The sequence below is a fragment of the Daphnia magna genome, linkage group LG7, assembly GCF_020631705.1.
Source record: "Daphnia magna isolate NIES linkage group LG7, ASM2063170v1.1, whole genome shotgun sequence".
NCBI classification, from domain to species: domain Eukaryota; kingdom Metazoa; phylum Arthropoda; class Branchiopoda; order Diplostraca; family Daphniidae; genus Daphnia; species Daphnia magna.
Genome location: NC_059188.1, coordinates 8894618 through 8916158, shown reverse-complemented (window position 1 = coordinate 8916158; position 21541 = coordinate 8894618). Strand labels below are relative to the sequence as shown.

At 39.2% G+C, this 21541-nt stretch overlaps 2 protein-coding genes, 2 long non-coding RNA genes and 1 pseudogene across 5 annotated transcripts; 4 read left to right on the top strand and 1 right to left on the bottom strand.

Annotated features, from left to right (window-relative positions):
- Positions 1-2805: 2805 nt before the first annotated feature.
- LOC123474367 lies at positions 2806-3645 on the top strand. The gene is made up of 3 exons (XR_006649111.1): positions 2806-3300; positions 3377-3465; positions 3548-3645. It is a non-coding gene; the product is annotated as an uncharacterized LOC123474367 (long non-coding RNA).
- A 1089-nt stretch (positions 3646-4734) lies between these two features.
- On the top strand, positions 4735-12443 carry LOC123474104. The gene is made up of 5 exons (XM_045175964.1): positions 4735-4783; positions 4883-4969; positions 5111-5325; positions 5402-6052; positions 12288-12443. The coding sequence occupies exons 1-4, from the start codon at positions 4778-4780 to the stop codon at positions 6006-6008; spliced, it is 915 nt and encodes a 304-aa protein (XP_045031899.1). The 5' UTR covers positions 4735-4777; the 3' UTR covers positions 6009-6052; positions 12288-12443.
- Positions 12444-12504: 61 nt separating this feature from the next.
- Positions 12505-14087, bottom strand: LOC123466527 (NCK-interacting protein with SH3 domain-like). The gene is made up of 3 exons (XM_045175963.1): positions 13096-14087; positions 12822-13018; positions 12505-12756 (listed from the first exon to the last, which is right to left on the bottom strand). The coding sequence occupies exons 1-3, from the start codon at positions 13952-13954 to the stop codon at positions 12553-12555; spliced, it is 1260 nt and encodes a 419-aa protein (XP_045031898.1). The 5' UTR covers positions 13955-14087; the 3' UTR covers positions 12505-12552.
- Positions 14088-14231: 144 nt separating this feature from the next.
- LOC123474105 lies at positions 14232-14983 on the top strand (annotated as a pseudogene).
- Positions 14984-15394: 411 nt separating this feature from the next.
- On the top strand, positions 15395-16858 carry LOC123474106. 2 transcript variants are annotated; one of them, XR_006648756.1, is made up of 3 exons: positions 15395-15769; positions 15835-16689; positions 16756-16858. It is a non-coding gene; the product is annotated as an uncharacterized LOC123474106 (long non-coding RNA). The 2 variants fall into 2 exon arrangements; XR_006648755.1 differs by having other exon boundaries at positions 15835-16858.
- The last annotated feature ends 4683 nt before the right edge of the window (positions 16859-21541 follow it).

The following is a 21541-nucleotide window of genomic DNA, read 5'->3' as shown; positions in this document are numbered from 1 at the left end:
CTTTATGCTTTTTCCCGTTTCCAGGCCCTCATATATTAATATCGTAAAAGAAAGTGAACGGATGTCGGTGGCTAATTTATCATTGCACTTCGTCCCTTTTTTAAGATATCATGGCACATCGTTTAATGGCTTTCATCGATCATTGAATAAAAGTCTCTTTATACGCAACGGTCAAGACGAAAGCCGTTTCTAGAGAACACCAAGAATGTAACACATTCTGTGTACACGTCGGACTTTGAACATCAAATTCGTTTTGGGAGAACCCAAGACGAGAACGGACATCAAAAGTCTCGACACAAGTTTGCTTTCTAACGAACAAGAGAGAGTATATACGTACGTATGTATGTGTAAGCAAAAGAAAAGAGTCAGGGACTTGCATTCTATATTTATGTACACATACCGTGTTCTGTATATATTTATATTCCCGGAGCGAGTCGATGACACCATCCTTTTAAAGGATTGCGGGACCCGGCGCATGACAGTTTTTTTGCCTTCTTCTTTCATGCACGCTCCGGCATTTTTTTACTTCTTCGATATTCCGGTAGTAACTAGAGGCCGCTAAAGTATAGGGGAAAAAAAAATAAGTAAAAAGATAAAACCAATAGAAAATAAAATCTAAAAACAAAAAAATTGGGATTTAATTTTAACTACAATTATTATAGATTGTCCTCTCACGTTATTAGCACTTCAAGTTAATTTAACGCTTGTCTTTTCTGATGTCTCAACCTTTTTTGAGGGCATTTCCTCACGCGTACATTATTTGAAAGCATTTAGCTTTTCTTACCCTCTACAATTTGTTGTCGTCTTCGATAGGATTCGGTTCGCTCGGGTTTTGATCAATAGCGTTGCTGTCGATCGATATAGACACGCACTGCACGGTAACATGGAAGCGACAGCATCCAGTCTGCGTCACCGACTTGCCTGTCTCGGGAGTGATTACATTGTAAAAACTTTGGCCAATGAAAGAAACGAAGAGAAAGGATGGAAAGAGTTCCTTTAAAGATGTTGCTGTCTTTTTCTTTAAAAAAGAAAAAAAAAATGAATCCATGTACAGACGATTGCAAGCTTTTGTGTACACCTTTCTACTTTCTCACTCCCTTCTCCGGCCTGGGCCCTGAATCGATCCGTCCCATCTTGATATATAGAATCATGAATCTGATGATGAAGAATAGAGCACCAAGATGGGAGTAGTTCAGTTGTTCCATAAAGCTGTTAGCTGCTTCACTGCATTTCGAATTTGATTGTTGGTCTACTCCAAAAAGGTCAACCGGGGAGAAGGCAAAAAAAAGGCTCACCAATCTGAAGATATAACACGAACCAATTTTCCATATCTATAGCCCATCTAAAATGTAACGTAGTAGATACAAAAAGCATAGAATCAAATGATCATGCTAGCAACGGAGAAGTGGTATATAACTCAGCTCATGGTATGGGCATTTGTCACTATATAATCTTCGGCAAGCACGTCGTTATTTTTCTTTGACAAGCTGACATCACGATGGGGATTTGTTGCCGTCTTTTTAACGACGTTCATCACCTGTCATCACGCGTGCATCCCATGCCTTTTTTTTTTTTGCTCCATTATTCATTCGGTGTTGGTTTCCTTCATTAGGATATGGATAAACGAGAACTATAAGAACGCGATTCCACATCTAGATCATTACGCTTTATTTATATGTTGTTTTTTTTATTGTTTCCTTTTTTGTTCATTTTCTTTTCTTAACAACATCAACGTGTAATTATGACACGATATGCAGACATCAATTCTCGGTTTCACGATATAGAAGGTAAATGACAGGGGATAACGGAGATATGATATCTTAGAATTCAAGGTAAAAGATTAATCTATATATTTAATTTCGATTTGGTTATCCGATCGAGGGAAATACATTGGGGTTGATGTATCTTTATAGACTTGGAGGCGGCCGTGAGCGAGCCATCGCCCAGAGATGGGCATCAGTTGAAGAAGCAGTCGAATCGCATGCTGTATACAACTCTTTTTAGTTGGACAACGGCGATTGGATGTTGGGATGAGCCGGGACGCAAGTGCACGTCAAGGTCCGTAACAAAAGCATTCGCAGGCGACTGTACCATTTACGGTTATGTCTATCCTTTGGAACGGCAACATCTGAAATCATTGTAAATTGCATGTCGTTCCTTATATCAGTAGACAGAAGATGTGCAACTGGCAAAACAAAGTACTATCTCAAACTTATTGATTAAAAAATGTTAGACAAAAAAAAATATATATAGAAAAGACTCGTGGATTTTACTTGGAACTGATGTCTCATGCAAGACATGCACGAACTCACAGCACGCAGTGAACCATTATTTCACGCATCAAATATTTTTGAAGTAGGATCTATATACGCAGGGGGAAAAAAATGCCGCTGAGGGTCTAAACACGGGAACTGATGCAAAGCGATGTGTAGATGATGGGGTATAGACATAAAGTCCGTCAGTGTCCTTCAGTGTCGAGCTGAAGCAAGTAAAAATGAAGTCTAGGCTAGCCACCGAATCCGACGTGGGAAGCGACGACAAGTCGATTCCCGGCAATAGAATACTTGAAAAGGGTAGCGTTCAATTGCCGTCCGCCGTTTGGGTACACCTCAATCGAAGCAAAAAGAAACATCACAATCTGGCTGTATAGGAGGAGGGAAGAAGGCGTTTTACGACAAGACACCAACCGCAAAATAATACCAGGAGATGGGAGGACTCTGCCTCTATGATTGCGTAGAGGAGTCGGATGTTATTTTTTTTTAACGGGAACGCACATGATTGAAGATGAAAATAACTGCTGGAGACTGTTGCGAGTAGCAAGCGAAATAAAAAAATAAATATGTACACACAGTGCTGGAGTGACGCCGCTATTCAAAGAGGAGATCAATCCTCATCTACACAGCGGTTGGTCTACCGTAGCAGCAATAGCGTAGGCAAAGAATAGAGGCCATCGTCCCATTGAAACTTGTCTTTCAATTATGACGCAAGGAGCTGTGTTTTATTTTTTTTCTTTTTCGAGTTGAATGCCAGATGGAGAGATAGCTGCCAGATATACCGGTGCGGGAGGGGGAAGGGAATTTCATATCCTTGGCTTGAAATCTCAATACATAACGGCGTGCTTTTCAAAACGCTATGTCAAACAACCTGTAATCAAATGCGAAACAATTCGTTTGCAGTTCTTTTTCCCATGAAAAAATTCAATTAATTTATTTTTTATTCATGATTTGTTAAAAATTTGGATGAAGGCTGTTTACATTTGTGCATTCGCTATTGAACTTTGGTTGATAACCGAAGCAAAAGGTACGATAATGTTTTGTTTTCACACAACTTGTCCACTTTTAATTGAAAAAAACAAACATGAAATCTCTCATTACAGATGAATTACCTTCTCCGCCTTATATTCTTTGTTTGGTCTACTTTATTATTTGGATTATGTCAGTGGCCTTGCTCGTTGGACTCGCACTGGTAATGAATCATAACAACATTTAAATTAAAAATCTTAAACAAAAGGGTTTTTAAGACAATCATTTTCGATTGAATTTTTCAGAGAAGAACGCAACCAATTTTAGCTTGGTTACTATGTTATTTGATTGTGGTGTTCTTTCCGGAATGCGGACTCGTCATGTTCATGAGCCTTTATTACTGGGTATACACTTTAAAACCTAATTTTTTAATACCTTTTTTAAAGAAATGTTTCGGCACAAATTCTTTCGCAGACACTAGATAGGGGAGAGTGGGGCTAGTTGGCAGGAGGGCAAGTTTGCAATTCTTAATTTAGACGAATTGTGTGAAAGAGGTTTTATTGAAATAATTCATAGTCAAAGATGTTTATCGTGCGCACATTTGTGCAAAGTTTTATGAATTTATCCCAAATAGTTTAGGAAATAGAAAATAACGAAATTTTTTGCGTAAAATCCACAATAGTTGTGTGCTTGGTATTCATCAATTTTATCTTTTCTTCGTATGCATATAATTTTTAAAAAATATTAGTTTTATAGAAAATTGTGTCCTCTATCGAACTGTAACAATGGATTTGTTTTAATCAATTACAAAGGAGTAATAAAAATTTTTATTTTAATAAACCCCGGGTTGGGGCAAGTTGATACATTGCAACATGGGGCATGTCGGCATAGGCATTATACATGCATATGTATAGTACATGGCCTGTCAAAATGTCAGGGAATTGTTAGTCGAATTTTTGCTAGATATGACTTATGGTGAACAGTGGTATGCAATAAGGGCCAAAATTTGGCAAATTTTAAGTGTTTCTCTTTATACGATGTTCACCTATGAAATGTTTGCCTGAATTATGTATATTATTTTTTATTTTTTGCATTTAAGGCTATTAATCCTTATGTAAGTTATCACAACTTATTTCTGAGTTTCCCACTCTAAAATAACTATAGGATTTTTGTTTATTGTAATGTTATTCTAGTTTGTTTACAACATCAACATTTCACTGAAATCCGTATTTAAAATACATGGGGCCAATTTACCCCACTACCACTGCCAACTTACCCCGTTAGTGGGGCATGTAGGCAAATTTTTTTTAGCTTTTTGAACGTTGATTTCGATAAGAATTCTTCAACGTAGATCAAATTAAAAAATAGCACGAGAAAGCTGGTTATCTGAGCTTTCTTTTACAATTTTTTAGGTGTCAAAATATGAAAAATTAAAGAAACCAGAGAAGAAATTAAAAAAATTGTACCAACTAGCCCCACCCTCCCCTACGTCATTCGGCACGGTGGAATTGGTATTTTGGATCGTCCGCGCTTCGATGAATGTAAGTTGACGGTAAAAATGTGCCCTTAATAGGCGCTATTTCGACGGCGGTACATTTGAAAAGACATAAACTTTTTGGCGTGTCGCATTTTCTCCGCAGATTTTGGGGACAATCCAAGTGTTTTCTCTCTACTCGCAATGGAAAGAGGAAAAGAATGTCAGTCGCAGATTACGGGATCTTAGCATGGTAATGATATTGCTGCATCATTATGACACACTTTTTTTTTCAGACCAACTTCAAAACATTTCTTTCATTACTTAAAAGAAAAGCAACTTGTTATCAATAGACTTCCTGCGTACATAAAGTAATTCTTATTTGGGCCATTAGCATACGTCTCCAATGTCTAACGGTTACCACACAAACCCCGTAATCAAGACACCATTGCCGGGAAGCCTCAGAGCTGGTTATCACAACGCTGCATATCTTAACTCAAACATGAATTTACGACAGATGCAAATGCACGGCAACCGCCAACAAGTCAACGCTGCCATGGCATCGTTGGATCGCACTCGTAAAAATTTTGCAAAACACTCATTAAACCGGTAAACGAAATTCGTATCGTTCCAGAATCTTTCGCGTGATAACAACCTAATCCCATTTTCAGTCGGTTCGTTACAGATCCATATCTTCCGTATCACAACTCTACCCAAAGGAAGAGACCGATTGTGGCAAGGTGTTCACTAAAGGAGAGATCGCGAATGGCTTTACGGTTTTCGACCAATGGCAGCAGCATCAGCAGTGGCTGGAACAGAAAAAAAAGGGGATAACTCCAGAACCTGGGATGGCTTTCGGTCCTATGGGCATCGCTGGAGTTGGACTAGATGATTCAGAATTGGGAGCGATGGATAACGGCTGTTGCCCGCAGCATTCCCTGCGGTTTACGAACGATGGCGATTATTTGAATCGGGCCCCACTTTCGCGTGCCGTCAGCACCCTCTTGTTGAATCGTCACTGCCCTTCTCAATTTGCAATTCCAAATTTTGATCGACAACGCCAGTTTTTAGTTGGCTCCAATTCGGTTGAAAGCCAAGCACCGCCAATGAGGCGGGCCCATTCCATGAACGATTTGAATCTTAGGGCTTCCTCAACCTCATGCGATATCAAGTTCGGTCGAACAAACAGGCCGCATTTTGATTACATTCGGTCGGCCGGACGTCACGGACATATAATTACGCGAGGCGAATCTGACGACTTCCAACGCAGTTACAAAGACGTCGCTTTGTAGACTTTGGAATAGAGACCTTGAAAAAATGTTGAAAAATCACGTGCGTTCCCACATAGCAACGGGTAATCTTTAAGACATCCCAAGGATATCCGGTAGTCCAAAAGACATCCCGGACTAAAAAAAGATGTCCTTAGGATGTCTTGTTAGGGATATTTTGGTACAAGGACATGCCTGACAAAAAAAAGATGGCTTTAAGATGTCCCGTCAGGCCTACTTTTGGGACAAGACAAAAGAAGACTAAAAATGGACGGCTTAAAGACGTCCTGCCGGGGATTCTTTAGGACAAGGGCATGCCAGACCAAAAAAAGATGTCTTTTGGATGTCTTGTCGGGGATACTTTGGGACAGGGACATGACTGACAAAAAAAAGATGTCTTTAAGATGTCCCATCAGGCCTACTATTGGGACAAGACAAAAAAAGACTAGAAAAGGATGTCTTTAAGATGTCCTGCCGGGAATACTTTAGGACAAGGGCATGCCAGAACAAAAAAAGATGTCTTTTGGATGTCTTGTCGGGGATACTTTGGGACAGGGACATGACTGACAAAAAAAGATGTCTTTAAGATGTCCCGTCAGGCCTACTATTGGGATAAGACAAAAAAAAACTAGAAAATGATGTCTTTAAGATGTCCTGCCGGGGATACTTTAGGACAAAGGCATGACAGAACAAAAAAAGATGTCTTTTAGATGTCCTGTCAAGAATACTTTTGGACAAGGCCTTTTCGGACTACAAACAGATGTCTTAAAGATGTCCTGTCGGGGATACTTTAGGACAAGGGCATGCCAGACCAAAAAAGATGTCTTTTGGATGTCTTGTCGGGGATACTTTGGGACAGGGACCTGCCTGACAAAATAAAGATGTCTTTAAGATGTCCCGTCAGGCCCCTAATTGGGACAAGATAAAGGAAGACTAGAAAAGGATGTCTTTAAGATGTCCTGCCGGGGATACTTTACGACATGGGCCTGCCTGACTAAAAAAAAGATGTCTTTAAGAAGTCCTGTCAAGAATACTTTTGGACAAGGCCTTTTCGGACTACTAACAGATGTCTTAAAGATGTCCTGTCGAGGATTCTTTTGGACAAGGCAGTTTCGGACTATGGAAAGATGTCTTTGAGATGTCCTGTCAGGGATACTTTTAGATAAGGCCATTTCAGACTAAAAAAAGATTTCTTTAAGATATCCGCTCAGGACTACCTTGGGACAATGCCATCGAAGACTTAAACAGGAGGTCTCTAAGATGTCCGCTCAGGAATACCTTGGGACAATGCTATCGAAGACTAAAAATGATTGTTTTTAAGATGTCCAGCTATTCCTACTCTAGGACAAGGCGGTTCGAAGACCAAAAAAAGATGTCGTTAGGATGTCCGCTCAAAGACTAACTCGAGTCGGGACACAATAGAAAGACTTAAATAACACGTTCGTAAGACGTCCAAGATCAGGCTATTTCAGGACAAATGAACAAGGGCAAAACTGGATCAGAAAAAGATGTCTTTGAGACGTCTTAACAAGGCAAATTCAGGACAACTTCACCAATGAACTTGAAGACTTAAAAAAGATGTCTTTAGGATGTCCGCTCAAAGACTAACTCGGGACATAACACCAAGATTGAAATAAGACGTCCGTAAGACGTATATTCTGAAATGGCTTTACCCAAAAGTATCCCCCAAAGGACATCTTAAAGACATCTTTTTATATTCCAAAATGGCCTTGTCTAAAAGCATCCCCGGCAGGACATCTTAAAAACATCTTTTTATCGTCCAAAACGGTATTGCCCTAGCTGGATAATATTGACCAAATGTTCTACTAGTAAAGACAACTTATATGAAGCAGTTGATATTATATAAGAAACATATCACCTGGAAAACCACTTTTCTACAGACCCACATAGCAATGGGTTATCTTTATGACATCCCAAGGATGTCCGGTTGTCTCGAGGGGGGGATGTCCTAAGGATGTCTTTAAAATAATGTTTAAGACTCCTTCGTTTCGTCCAAATGTCCGGGACTAGTACTATCTTTAAGACGTCTATCAAGACAGTTTGAGGACAACTTTAAGTTGTCTTTTGGATGTATAAATGACAACTTTAGATCGTCTTTTTGATTACTTAAAAATATTTTTTGGACATCTTAAAGATTTCCTAAAGACATCTCAATGATATCTTTCTGACTTCTTAAAGATATCCCGATGCCATATTTCTGACTTCCTGAAGACATCTTTAGGTAATCTTTCTGAATCACCAAAGATATTTTTTGGACATCTTAAAGATTTCCTAAAGACATCTGAATGCTATCTTTTTGACTTCTTGAAGATATAACGATGCCATCTTTTGAATTCCTGATATAAGTGCTCCCTACAGGAGATCTTAAAGACATCTCTATATAGTCCTAAATTGCCTTGTCCATAACTATCCCTTAGAGGACATCTTAAAGGCATCTCTATATAGTCCTTAATTGCTGTGTCCATAACTATCCCTTAGAGGACATCTTTAAGACATCTTTATATAATCCTTAATTGCTTTCTCCATAAGTGTCCCTTAGAGGACATCTTAAAGATATCTCTATGTAGTCCTAAATTGCTTTGTCCATAAGTATCCGCGACAGGACATCTTAAAGACATCTCTAAGTAGTCCTTAATTGCTTTAAAAAGATCCTTCAACGTCAAATGAAGTTAAAGTATATATAACTATATATATATATATTATAGTATTGTATAGTTAAGTATATAGTTAAGTAAGTATTTTATCTTTTAATTAGTTACTTTATTCAACTGATATATTTATCAGCATTGTCATGTTTAAGGTCCATTTAAGTTTTGAGGCTCCCTCTAGCGGATAGTTACATAGAAATTTTTTTAAAAAGTGGCGTCGTCGCACATCAGATCGAGTCTAGCGCCAGACTACCCCTGGACAAGGAAGAACAATCTCCATCGACCAGTAGGTAATTCCGATGTGGCCAACTCTTGTCCACCAATAAGAGTTACACGGCTTCGGTTTTATACTGGGAAGAGTACGCGGACTATATACAAGAAGGGGGTGGGAGGTCTTGACTTTTACATCGAGACCCACCTTCCGTATATAGAGACCAACGTGCATTGTTCCTGATTTCATACTCACTTTCCCGAGATTCGAACTCGGGCCCTCTAACATGGTAAGCGTACTCGTTAACCCACCATCTGTGAGGGTACACTTACTATAGTACAAGGAATAGAATCAAATGTTTTTAAATAAACCATAAATAAACCATTGATAAATAAAAATTATAGAAATAAAAATCTTGTACAAGGAATAGATTTGAATGTTTTTGTAAGTAAGTTTCTGTAAAACGACGAAATCAAAGTGCTGAAAAAAAGTGCCGAAACGGGTTGCAACCCATGTTGGGTATTAATATTGTAAATACAAATACAAAGAATTTTATTTCTATAATGCCCTGTAAGGGATACTTATGGACAAAGCAATTTAGGACTATATAGAGATGTCTTTAAGATGTCCTATAAGGGACACTGATGGACAAAGCAATTTATGACTATATGAAGATGTCTTTCAGATGTCCTGAAAGGGATACTTATGGACAAAGAAATTAAGGACAAAATAAAGATGTCTTTAAGATGTCCCATAAGAGATAATTATGGACGAAGCGATTGAGGACTATATAGAGATGTCATTAAGATATCCGGTAGGGGACAGTTATGGACAATGAAATTAAGGACTATATAGAGATGTCTTTAAGATGTCCTATAAGGGACACTTATGGAGAAAGCAATTAAGGACAATATAAAGATGTCCTTAAGATGTCCTGTAAGGACTACTTATGGACAAAGAAATTAAGGACAATATAAAGATGTCTTTAAGATGTCCTATAAGAGATAGTTATGGACGAAGCAATTGAGGACTATATAGAGATGTCACTAAGATGTCCGGTAGGGGACAGTTATGGACAAAGAAATTAAGGACTATATAAAGAAGTCTTTAAGATGTCCTCTAAGAGATAGTTATGGACAAAGGAATTTAGGACTATATAGAGATGAATTTAAGATGTCCTGTAGGGGACACTTATAGCCAAAGCAATTTAGGACTATATAGAGATGTCTTTAAGATGTCCGTCCAGGACTACCTTTGGATAAAGCTGTCGAAGACTAAAAAAGAAATTCTTAAATATATCCATGAGCAAGACTTAGTCGGGACTTGACAATGATACTACCTAAGTAACAAATCCACAGGTCAGTTCAATAAGTACTTTGATTTGATTATTTATGTACTAAAGTGGCATAATGGTTAGGATACTAAGCCAAGAAGTCAGAGGTCAGCAGTCCGAATCCAACAATCTACGTAAGTAAAATATCTCGTCTTAATACACTATAAAGTTATATGTCAAAGCGTCTTAATATAGCATAAAAATATATGTCAAGCGTTCTTAAACATGTTGTAATATAATAAATATGTGTAGAGGAATTAAGAACTGACAAATGGACCAAATAAGAAATAAGACAACAATTCCGCAAGAATTTCGAAATTTTTTTGTGATGATAAACAGATGGCTTTAAGAAGTCATAAAGATATCATTAAAATGTCTTGAGGAAGTCTTTAAGATGTCCCAAAAATATCTTTGGTGAATCACAAAGATGACCTAAAGATGTCTTCAGGAAGTCAAAAAGATGGAATCGGGATATCTTTAAGAAGTCAGAAAGATATCATTGAGATGTCTTTAGGAAATCTTTAAGATGTCCCAAAAATATCGTTAGTGAATCAGAAAGGTGACCTAAAGATGTCTTCAGGGAGTCAGAAAGATGAAATCGGGGTATCTTTGAGAAGTCAGAAAGATATCATTGAGATGTCTTTAGGAAATCTTTAAGATGTCCAAAAAATATCGTTAGTGAATCAGAAAGGTGACCTAAAGATGTCTTCAGGAAGTCAGAAAGATGGAATCGGGATATCTTTAAGAAGTCAGAAAGATATCATTGAGATGTCTTTAGGAAATCTTTAAGATGTCCAAAAAATATCTTTGGTGATTTAGAAAGATGACCTAAAAATGTCTTCAGGAAGTCAGAAAGATGGCTTCAGGATATCTTTAAGAAATCAGAAAAATATCATTCAGATGTCTTTAGGAAATCTTTAAGATGTCCAAAAAATTTCTTTGGTGTTTAAAAAAGATGACCTAAAGATGTCTTCAGGAAGTCAGAAAGATGGCTTCAGGATATCTTTAAGAAATCAGAAAGATATCATTCAGATGTCTTTAGGAAATCTTTAAGTTGTCCAAAAAATATCTTTGGTGATTTAAAAAGATGACCTAAAGATGTCTTCAGGAAGTCAGAAAGATGGCTTCAGGATATCTTTAAGAAATCAGAAAGATATCATTGAGATGTCTTTAGGAAATCTTTAAGTTGTCCAAAAAATATCTTTGGTGATTTAGAAAGATGACCTAAAGATGTCTTCAGGAAGTCAGAAAGATGGCTTCAGGATATCTTTAAGAAATCAGAAAAATATCATTCAGATGTCTTTAGGAAATCTTTAAGATGTCCAAAAAATATCTTTGGTGATTTAGAAAGATGACCTAAAGATGTCTTCAGGAAGTCAGAAAGATGGCTTCAGGATATCTTTAAGAAATCAGAAACATATCATTCAGATGTCTTTAGGAAATCTTTAAGATGTTCAAAAAATATCTTTGGTGATTTAGAAAGATGACCTAAAGATGTCTTCAGGAAGTCAGAAAGATGGCTTCAGGATATCTTTAAGAAATCAGAAAAATATCATTCAGATGTCTTTAGGAAATCTTTAAGATGTCCAAAAAATATCTTTGGTGATTTAGAAAGATGACCTAAAGATGTCTTCAGGAAGTCAGAAAGATGGCTTCAGGATATCTTTAAGAAATCAGAAACATATCATTCAGATGTTTTTAGGAAATCTTTAAGATGTCCAAAAAATATCTTTGGTGATTTAAAAAGATGACCTAAAGATGTCTTCAGGAAGTCAGAAAGATGGCTTCAGGATATCTTTAAGAAATCAGAAAGATATCATTGAGATGTCTTTAGGAAATCTTTAAGATGTTCAAAAAATATCTTTAAGTAATCAAAAAGACGATCTAAAGTTGTCTTTCATACATCCAAAAGACAACTTAAAGTTGTCCTCAAACTGTCTTGATAGACGTCTTAAAGATAGTACTAGTCCCGGACATTTGGACGAAACGAAGGAGTCTTAAACATTATTTTAAAGACATCCTTAGGACATCCCCCCTCGAGACAACCGGACATCCTTTGGATGTCATAAAGATAACCCGTTGCTATGTGGGTTGTCTCTTTAAAAAGTTCCCTGACAACAAACATGCAGCTTCGAAAAAAAGTTACCTGATATTTTTGTGTTGTTGTTGTTATATCTCGTCAAGGTAGCGTATATAGACACTGCCTCCGATTTGCACATTTAACAATAAATTTTGTTTGCCCCTTATACGCAATTTTGTTTTGTAAGGCGATATGTTGATGATGGACTGATGGTGATTTAACATGAGTGTATTTGGACTAGTTTATTTATTTATCTTTTGATCGAAGGAAGTTACTTAGGACATTTCGAGGAAATCAGGAAATTCGTGGTAAATTTGCATAACTTTGTGATGATCTTGTTGCATGGCTGTGGATGGGCTTCCTAATTTGTCTGACTCTTCACGTATGACTTTTAAACATTTAGCGAAATCGCTTTTTTTATAAACAGGACTCCTAACCCGTAGGATGGCATGGTAAAGCTGCAAGGCATCTGACCGTCTCTAAAGAAAAACATTTTTCAACGTTATATGAGATTGAAGAAGAAAAACACCTGTAGCGGAAATACCTTATCTCCTGGCCCATAATCAGTGAGGCGTCTTAAAATGACATCAAGCAGCAAAACTTCTAGATCAGCTGTGTAAAACAATTTGGCTGTTTCAGCTCCTGAAAAGAGTCCAAGCATCAAGCTCGAAACTGAATCAGTTTGATTGTCATCATTTTGATGGCCAACGTATTGTTTAATAGGATCATCTAGTATTAAAACTAAAAATGATTAGAGTTCAACATAAAAAAATGCAAAAAAAGAAAACAAAAAAAACAAATCAATATTCAAATGTCACCTTCTCTGTTGTAGAGTAGTAAGATCTTTTCGATAAGGCTGTCACACATACTTCTATTAGCTAAACAGAGCAAAACTGGATTGTTCTCCGAAGACACTAAACTGAACTGCCGATGCAGCGCCAAAATTAAATGCATCGCGGCACTAGTGATTGTCAAACATTCCTGATCTTTTTCGTCACTTGTAGCTATGGAAACAGATTCCGTTTCTAACACGTCAACGAGAAGTGCGATCAAGTTTTCTCCGAGCTCATTTTGCTGCGCGAAGGATAGAGGTTCTTGGCAACATAACGTCACAGTTAGAACGCGGATCGACCAATAAATGCGATCTTTATTGATATCCTTTGCAGTGCCAATCGCTTGGATATCTCTGGCCAATTCGGAAGGAAGAACAGAGTTGATGGCCACGTTGACGAATGTTGGCAATAGTTGTAGGGCATGGAAGAGAATGGCGAGTATTGGCCTCCGTTTTCTCCATGAGGTTTCGGCTTGCAAACGGTGAACCAACTGCAGCAGCAAGGCACAATCATGACGTTCAAGAGCAGCAATCAACAAAGCACGATCAGCATGCGTTGTGAGGTCTAACATTTCGTTCCAAGTTTCTTCTGGAACATCAGTTTCTTGATCTGAAGCAAATTCCATGATTAAACCAACCACCCGATCCAAATGGTGACTATCTAGTCCGCCACGGCGGATTTCCATGGAAATCTGATCTGTGTCGGTATTAAGAATGCGCTCAATTCCATCCGGAATGTGAAGAACGTTCTCTTGCAAGTATTTCAGAGTTTCAAGAATGGCCCCTTGCGCCTGCTGGAACGTACATCTCGTGTTGTGGCGAACGAGTGATGTTAATTCGTACATCTGTTTGGCTGCCAAGTGTTCTAACTCTTTTTCTAGTTTCCTTCGAGATTCTTTTAGGTTCTCAATAACAGATGCTTGGTCACGACCAGGCGACCGCTTGCAAGCAATTCGTTTTAAAATAATATTAATATATATAGGTATTTAAAAGCGCTATCTATTTGGTGAATTTCATCAACAAATATTGAAACGGAAAAAAATTCTAAATGAATCAAATTTTTTTGCGTTTTGTCGCTTGGGTCCAATACCGCGCTTGATCGATTTAATGAAAAAAATTTTTTTCATTATTCACAGCTTCGATTTGTCTTGTTTTACGCTCAACACAACCTTTTATATGAGGTTGACTTTTAACACGGTAATAATATTTCAATTTGTCCACTTGTAAATAAGGAAAGTAGCATTACAAATCAGCACACCTCGATTCTATCAAACAGGAAACTCATTGGAATTGACATGGGAAGAATAAGAGAAAGAAGCGTTTCTCCATCATCCCGAAGAAGACAACGATCGAGGTCGCGAGACAAAATTCGTGAAAGATCTCGTTCAAGAGACAGGAGTAGACGCGATCGGGACAGAGATCGTGGAAAAGCGGATAAGGATCGTGAAAGGGATAGAGACAAACCACGTGATAGAGACCGTGAAAAGCAAAGCAAATCAAGTCGTGAGTATGACAGAGATCGTGAACGCAGAAAGAGATCAGTGAGCAAGGAAAAAGGACAAGAAAATCTAAATCAAGAAGTCGTTCCAGATCCAGAGAAAAGCTGGCAAAATTAGTCACAAGAAAACCAGTGACATCAGAAGAATTCAAAGACCCTACAGAAGAAGAAGCTGAAATGATGAAACTTATGGGTTTTGGCAGTTTTGATTCTACTAAAGGAAAACATGTCCAAGGCAATGAAGAACCTTTGCATGGGACTGTTCAAGTTGTTTTGAAACGTAAATATAGACAGTACATGAACAGGAAAGGAGGGTTTAATCGACCTCTGGACCCAATCGCTTAATTGAAAATTGAATAAACAGGTTTTTGTAATACATGTTGAAAATTTTTTGGCTTATCACTGCAACCTACAAAATTGTTTTTAATCGCAGAAAAAGGACTAATAACGATTTAAAAAAATAACGAATAACGTGCGTAACGGGCAAAAAATTTCTAATAATATTTCAGGGGTGAGAAGGATGCTGTTTAGTGCGTAATTTTGTTTTTTACATCCACAGCGGACGAATTTTTGTATTGCGACCGGCTAGAGTAGTTCGTCACGTACCATTGCAAAAAAAAAGACTTGAATTCTCTCTCGCAGTGCGTCATTGATATGAGAAAATAGTTTTAAAATGCCTCAGAGCTTCTATGAACCTGAACAGTTGGCCGATACCAGACCTTGTAGTGCTTTGCGCGACGACCTTAAATTCTGTATTCAAAATACAGACTGTTACAAAAAGTTGAATCAGACATGTTAATTAGAAAATTTATTTATTAAGTCTGGTCTTTGCAAAAATGATAAATTCTTAAAATCTCACATGGAAAGAAAGTCATCCAGCTGTTTTGGTTTTCAACTATTCAATTAACTACATTGATGGACGTAGGTCTGCTACATTTCATAGGGAAAAGGCAGTGTGAGATTTTAACCGAAGCAGGGAGAATCTATAGATAGAAAAAATGTAGGTAGATAAAGCGTAGAATAAACTATAAATTTCAGCAAACGTTAGTCACCAAATAGCAGGCAATTAAATTATTTCTTTAATCCTCCCACATTCGCCCTATCCCTCCAGCCTCCCTTGTTAAATTTCCTCCGTTTTTGAGGCAGAATCGAACAACTAGAAGTGTGATTTTGAGCTTCAAAAGAAATCTTTTAAAAAATCTAATTTTTGCTTTTTGGTTCCGACAGATACTTTGTGAGCACAATCATCCAGTTTCAATTTCATCGTTCTTTGTGCATTGAAGCTGGACAATATGATCCACTAGATCCTAAAAAGCCGTTACACAACTGTGATATCTACAGAAGCAAAGCCGCTGGTTCTAAACTGGCGTAAGTTTGAACAACAACAACTGAATCAACTCACATCCAAAATTGGAGAAAAGAGATGGGTAGTATCGACAGAATTGTGACTTGTCAAGTATCATGACGAAATTTGGCTGCGCGTTGGAGTCAATTTCCTGCGAAGGCCCGGCCAACACAGAGCTAAATCTTAATCGTGAAATGCAATTATTTTTTAGTGTTTAGCTATGTTTTAACTTAAACTTTTCCATGCTTTTCTAAGAGCTCTTATAAATAACTTTTTCCAATTGTAGTTATACTCCTTTTTCTCTGTAGACAGTGTTCTATAAAGAATGCCAGTCTTCTGTTAGACTACCCAATTGGTATTTCCAGCGAAATTCATATTCCAATATGAATTTCATACTCCAATATGAATTTCCTACCACCTGTCAATGGACTGCACTCAAGTTCACCATTCAATAACGACTCTAAGTTTTCCTTAAGATTTACACTTAAAGTGTCTAGGAAGACGTTCAAAAATATTGAGACTAATCACGGTTGAGCGCCGCCGGGAACTATCACCTAGGCCATGCCCGTGCCTGAAAGAAAAAGTCAGGACGTTGATTCGAACGGATTCGAATGCAACGAGCACTAAGTACGGTCACATTATTGGAGGAATGACCGTGTGCTTGGTTCGTGATTTGGAGTCACAAGTGATAGCTGCGAGCTGATATCACTCGAACCACTGCACCAACCCGACTAAGCGTATACTTACCTATCATACTTACCATACGAAATGTGCTTCATCAAGTCTTTTATACTGTCTCATAGATGATCGAAAAAAGCTACAGCTCATTATGGCGTCAGTTTAGCTTTAATGCTAAATTTCGCAAACACGGTGAACTAGATTGACAATAATAAAAAATGAACTTTATTCGTCACTTGATGTGTTACTTATTATTAAGAATCTCAATTATGCTAAACAAATTTTGACACGCAAAAAATGCTACAATAGAAACGGAAACGGTTGCACTCACGGATCGTGACTGGAACATGTATAGGCCTACCAATCCCGCCATAAGACCTAGAAGTTACTCTTCGGTTGCCACCAGGTGGCATATGAGTAGCATATTTCTATTAAATCTTTTGATGGCTGTCGTTCGGCCCGTTACATTGGCGATTGTATTGAAGTGAAAATGACTAGCTGGTTGGTTACTACAGTCAGTATGTCGTATTGTGCACGTCATATTCGCCTTGTTTTCTTTAGATGACAGAAAACGGCAGAAACGACAAGAAGACTCATGCCTGAACAGATTCGTTCTGTTCTGTTATTAATTTATTATGCTCGTTTTCACCATCATTTTTTTCACAATTCTAGATTTAATTTACACGAAGGTGTAGTGCTATGCACTTCTTGTCCCTGAGTGTAAAAAGATTTTTAATGGAATTATCCCTGAGTCCTCTGTTTTCATCTTTACTCAACTTTTAGTGAAAAAACGGAAAAGTTTTACGTTTCCCTTTTTTCGGCAAAAATATATTTTGTTACACACCTCAAAACTGGCTGCAGTTCCTAGAAATTTTTTTTCTTATCTATCTACTGCACCTTTTCTGAATCAGCATTCATCCCCCTTTCTGGAGCAACATTTACTTTCTCTTTTTTCCATCGGGTTAAATTTTGAGGGGTGGAAGCATATGGACCTCTTGCTCAGGGTACCCCTTTACACAGTAAATGCGGTATTTTGCCTTTTGCCTTGTTTTCCCCATTTTAAATTATGCCACATCAATTTCAATACTTGATTCAAGTGTATCTCAACTAGATCTTCAATTTGAAGTTACCCGTTCTTCAATTTGGATCTACCCGTTCGATTTTGAAACTCAGGTTTACCTTTTTTGGATCTCAGAAAGATAATGAGTACGGGGGCCCACAAATTTTTTTACTAAGTTCCTTTAACCGTTTGTAAAACCTTTTTGTGGAACCTTCTGATTAATGTACGACCATCCTAATCATCATGTTTGAATCGGCATTCTTCCAGCTACCCCTCTGTATGCTTGTTTATTCAGTTGCAACATTTTTTCGATATTTTATTTGGATTTTGTGTAACTACCCTCCCTGTTACCAACGTTGACTACACTTTTCCAGGAACAAGAACCAAGGTCGACATTTTCTCACAGCGACTCAATTTTTCTGTGAAATTTTGACTTTCTTCATCTTCACCCTGCGAGTCAACTCTGCCATCACTTGGAAACTGGCTACCAGAATTTGAGCTACGCCCTTTTTTATCAACTGTATATACATCTGTATTTTTGCGGCCAGGCTCAATTCTGCTTTTTTAACTTTATACCATCTTGAGGCTGTTTAGCCGTCGCGAATGGTTTTTTAATAAAGTATTTTTTAAAAAAGAAGCTAGTTTCCATTGGATTTATTCTGTCTTTGCACCGCTGGGAGAGATTACGCTGATCGCTTGTTACCGCTATTGAAGTGTGGATTGTTGCGTCTTTTTTAAGAGACACACACCCCTTCTTTTTTGCTGTTTAACTTTTTGCTCATCAAGTGACCACTCTCCTTTACCATGGAGGACATTGACGATTGTCTCTCTCTCGAGACATTTTACCGCAACTCTCGAAAAACAAAAGGCACGGGTCTTTTCCTGCGTCTCCCACATGGATTATCGGGAAAACATTCCCTGTTTTACCACTGCTTACGAGACAGTCCATCATGCACTACCGTAAAAATATGTCTAATTCAGGTTCTGGTCATGCCATTTAAGACTAAGAAAAACCCCAGCACCTATCAGTATTTGATCGCACCATCACAAACCTGGACTCCTATTGAAGGAAAATGGGAGGCCCTCGCAATTGCTCCAAATTATCAAGAATGTGAATACATGTCACGAAGTCCACATTGGTCCACTATTGTCAACACGGTTCTACCCGATCAACCCGAGCTACCCGATGGTGACGAAATTTTTCCTGGGGCCCCACCAAATCTTGAAAGCACCAGCACGTCATCAGCCGAAGGATCACCCCAACCGCCGGTGCCGCTTAGCCCGCTGATCTTCATCCGTTACGCCAATGCAACACCTGAGACAACCAGCACACCAAAAAATATTCAAGATCTGCTACCAATGCCAGCCCCTACATCCATCACCACTAACAAAGATATTCAAACTTTGTCAAGATTGATTGCTGATTACAATGCCATCCATGACGCACGCCAGCGTCATGCCCTTCAACTGGCCGACGGTAAACCACCGTTTCTATCTTTGCCTAGACCTTTCCAAATTCCAGCTATGCACCGAATAGCTTCCCTGAATTGGTTGGAGTCTTAATCAGGCAATGGAGTGTTGCGCCGTCACCCTCACCACCCATTTGATTGAGGCTGAAGAGGGGGCCTTGAAACAAATTTTGGCCGAGGTCGCACTCATCACGGTAGATTGGTCTCCCACTGATGAGGAATTTAGATCAGTGGTTGAATTCAAAAATCTCCGAATGAAGAACCAAGCAAAATAAAAAGAGAATGGAGGCACCCTTGAATTTTTTGAGCTAACAGAAAACAATGGCCGCCCATTTATCCGACCCACCTCAGCGCCATCTACTCTTCACACCAACGGTCAACGTTTATCCAAGCAGACGAAATCAACACCAGACCCTAAGATGGTAGCTGAAGCTGTATCTCAAAACCCTATTTCGAAAGCGGCGAAAAGAAGAAGTAGAAGAGCCACCCTCGAAATGGAAAATATTCCATCCCCCGCCATTTTGTCTACAACAGAAAATGGAACAAGTACACCCAAAGTAGTTTAAAAGGATGGAAGAAACCTTTCCTCACGACGGGATAGTCTTCGTGAATCGGATAGAAGAGCGACTAATTCATCCTCAAAAAACGTACGGTTCTCATCACCCCAACGCAACCCGTACAGAAGCCGCCAACGTTCATCGGACTCCCGTCGATGGTCTTCGTCACCCCGGCGCAACCCCTACAGAAGCCGCCAACCGTCACCGGACTCCCGTCGACGGCAAACATCACCCCAGCGCAACCCCTACAGAAGCCGCCAACTGTCACCGGACTCCCGTCAACGGCAAACATCACCCCAGTGCAACCCCTACGGAAGCCGCCAACTTTCACCGGACTCCCGTCGACGGTTATCATCACCCCGGCGCAGCCCATACGGAGCCCGCCAACTTTCACCGGATTCCCGTCGACGGTTATCATCATCCCGGCGCAACCCATACAGAGCCCGCCAACTTTCATCGGACTCCCGTCGACGGTCTTCATCGCCCCGGCGCAACCCCTACGGAAGCCGCCAACTTTCACCGGATTCCCGTCGACGGTTATCATCACCCCGGCGCAACCTCTACAGAAGCCGCCAACCGTCATCGGAACCCCGTTGTCGGCTTTCATCACCCCAGCTGAACCCCTACGGAAGCCGCCAACTATCACCGGACTCCCGTCGACCGTATTCCCCAATCAGCCAACGAAGACCCTACTAACCAGCAGACTATCGCCGGCACCATCACGACCACGACAACAAGGAAAATTACGTTGACAACGAGCAAGAAAAACACACACCAAGAAATCACTGTTACAAGAAATTATTTTGAATGATGGTAATGCCGTGCTTGATGACGCTATTAAAGAAGGCCTTTTGAAAGGCCTTTCTTTTATTCCGTTCCAAAAAAATCAACCAAGAAAAAATAAATCAAGATTTGCATTCTTTTCAACGGCTCATCAATCTTATACTATTTTGGCAACTAAGGAAAAACTCTGATCACCAAAAAAGTGCCATATCTTCTTTTTTAAAATCAGAATGGTCACCAACTGGTCCCCTCACGAGTGATTACCCCATCTGGAAAAATTTTGTCGACCGCTGCCGTTTACCGTCAAGAGGTGTCAACAATATTTCTCCACACGTCATCAGAGCTTGGAAAAAATTTACAAACGACCCTCGTTGGTTCGTTTTGAAAGCAGACAAGGGCGGAAAAACCGTTATTTGGGGTCGCCATGACTACCACACCGAAGCCCTTCGCCAACTCAACGATGGCTCCACGTACCAGCCGCTCACCCGTGAACAAGCGGAAGAGAAAATTTCTTCACTGGAAAAAATCAAGAACCAGCTGATTCAACATCTCTCCCGTGACGGCTGCATCACTTACAGTGAAGCGGGGCGCCTCCTTAAGGAAAAAAATAAGATACCATGTATCTATTTTCTACCCAAGGTACATAAACCGAAGAGACCCGACACGAATATCTTCGCGGGTCGCCCCATCATGGCCTCCATCGGTTCAATCTTCAAGTCGTTGGATGTTTACTTAGCAATTTTGACAGCCCCTCTACTGCCAAAAATCCCCTTCTCTCTGATGGATACGGCGGGGTTGATTAACGAGGTCAGCAAATTAACAAATCTGCCTAGTCAGGCATTTTTGTTCTCAGCTGATGTCGAAAGTCTATACCCGTCAATACCTTGGGAGGAAGGCTTAAGGGCCAGCAAGATTGTTTACGAGAAAAACTTTGAGTTTTTGTGTAATTGGTGTGTAAAAAACCACCTTTTACTACCACCAAGACCTTTTTTCTTCGAAAAAATTCTACGTACCATTCTGGAAAACAATGTATTTCATTTCC

What these genes read in the sequence shown, in the direction of transcription:
- LOC123474104 (XM_045175964.1), top strand. An exon ending in GATTACGGGATCTTAGCATG is followed by an intron (nt 4,970 to 5,110) that starts GTAATGATATTG and finishes TTGGGCCATTAG; the next exon opens with CATACGTCTCCAATGTCTAA. An exon ending in GCAAAACACTCATTAAACCG is followed by an intron (nt 5,326 to 5,401) that starts GTAAACGAAATT and finishes GGTTCGTTACAG; the next exon opens with ATCCATATCTTCCGTATCAC.
- LOC123466527 (XM_045175963.1), bottom strand. Translation starts at nt 13,954, where the DNA reads ATGTACGAATTAACATCACTCGTTCGCCACAACACGAGATGTACGTTC. An exon ending in ACTACTCTACAACAGAGAAG is followed by an intron (nt 13,019 to 13,095) that starts GTGACATTTGAA and finishes AATCATTTTTAG; the next exon opens with TTTTAATACTAGATGATCCT. An exon ending in ATTATGGGCCAGGAGATAAG is followed by an intron (nt 12,757 to 12,821) that starts GTATTTCCGCTA and finishes GTTTTTCTTTAG; the next exon opens with AGACGGTCAGATGCCTTGCA.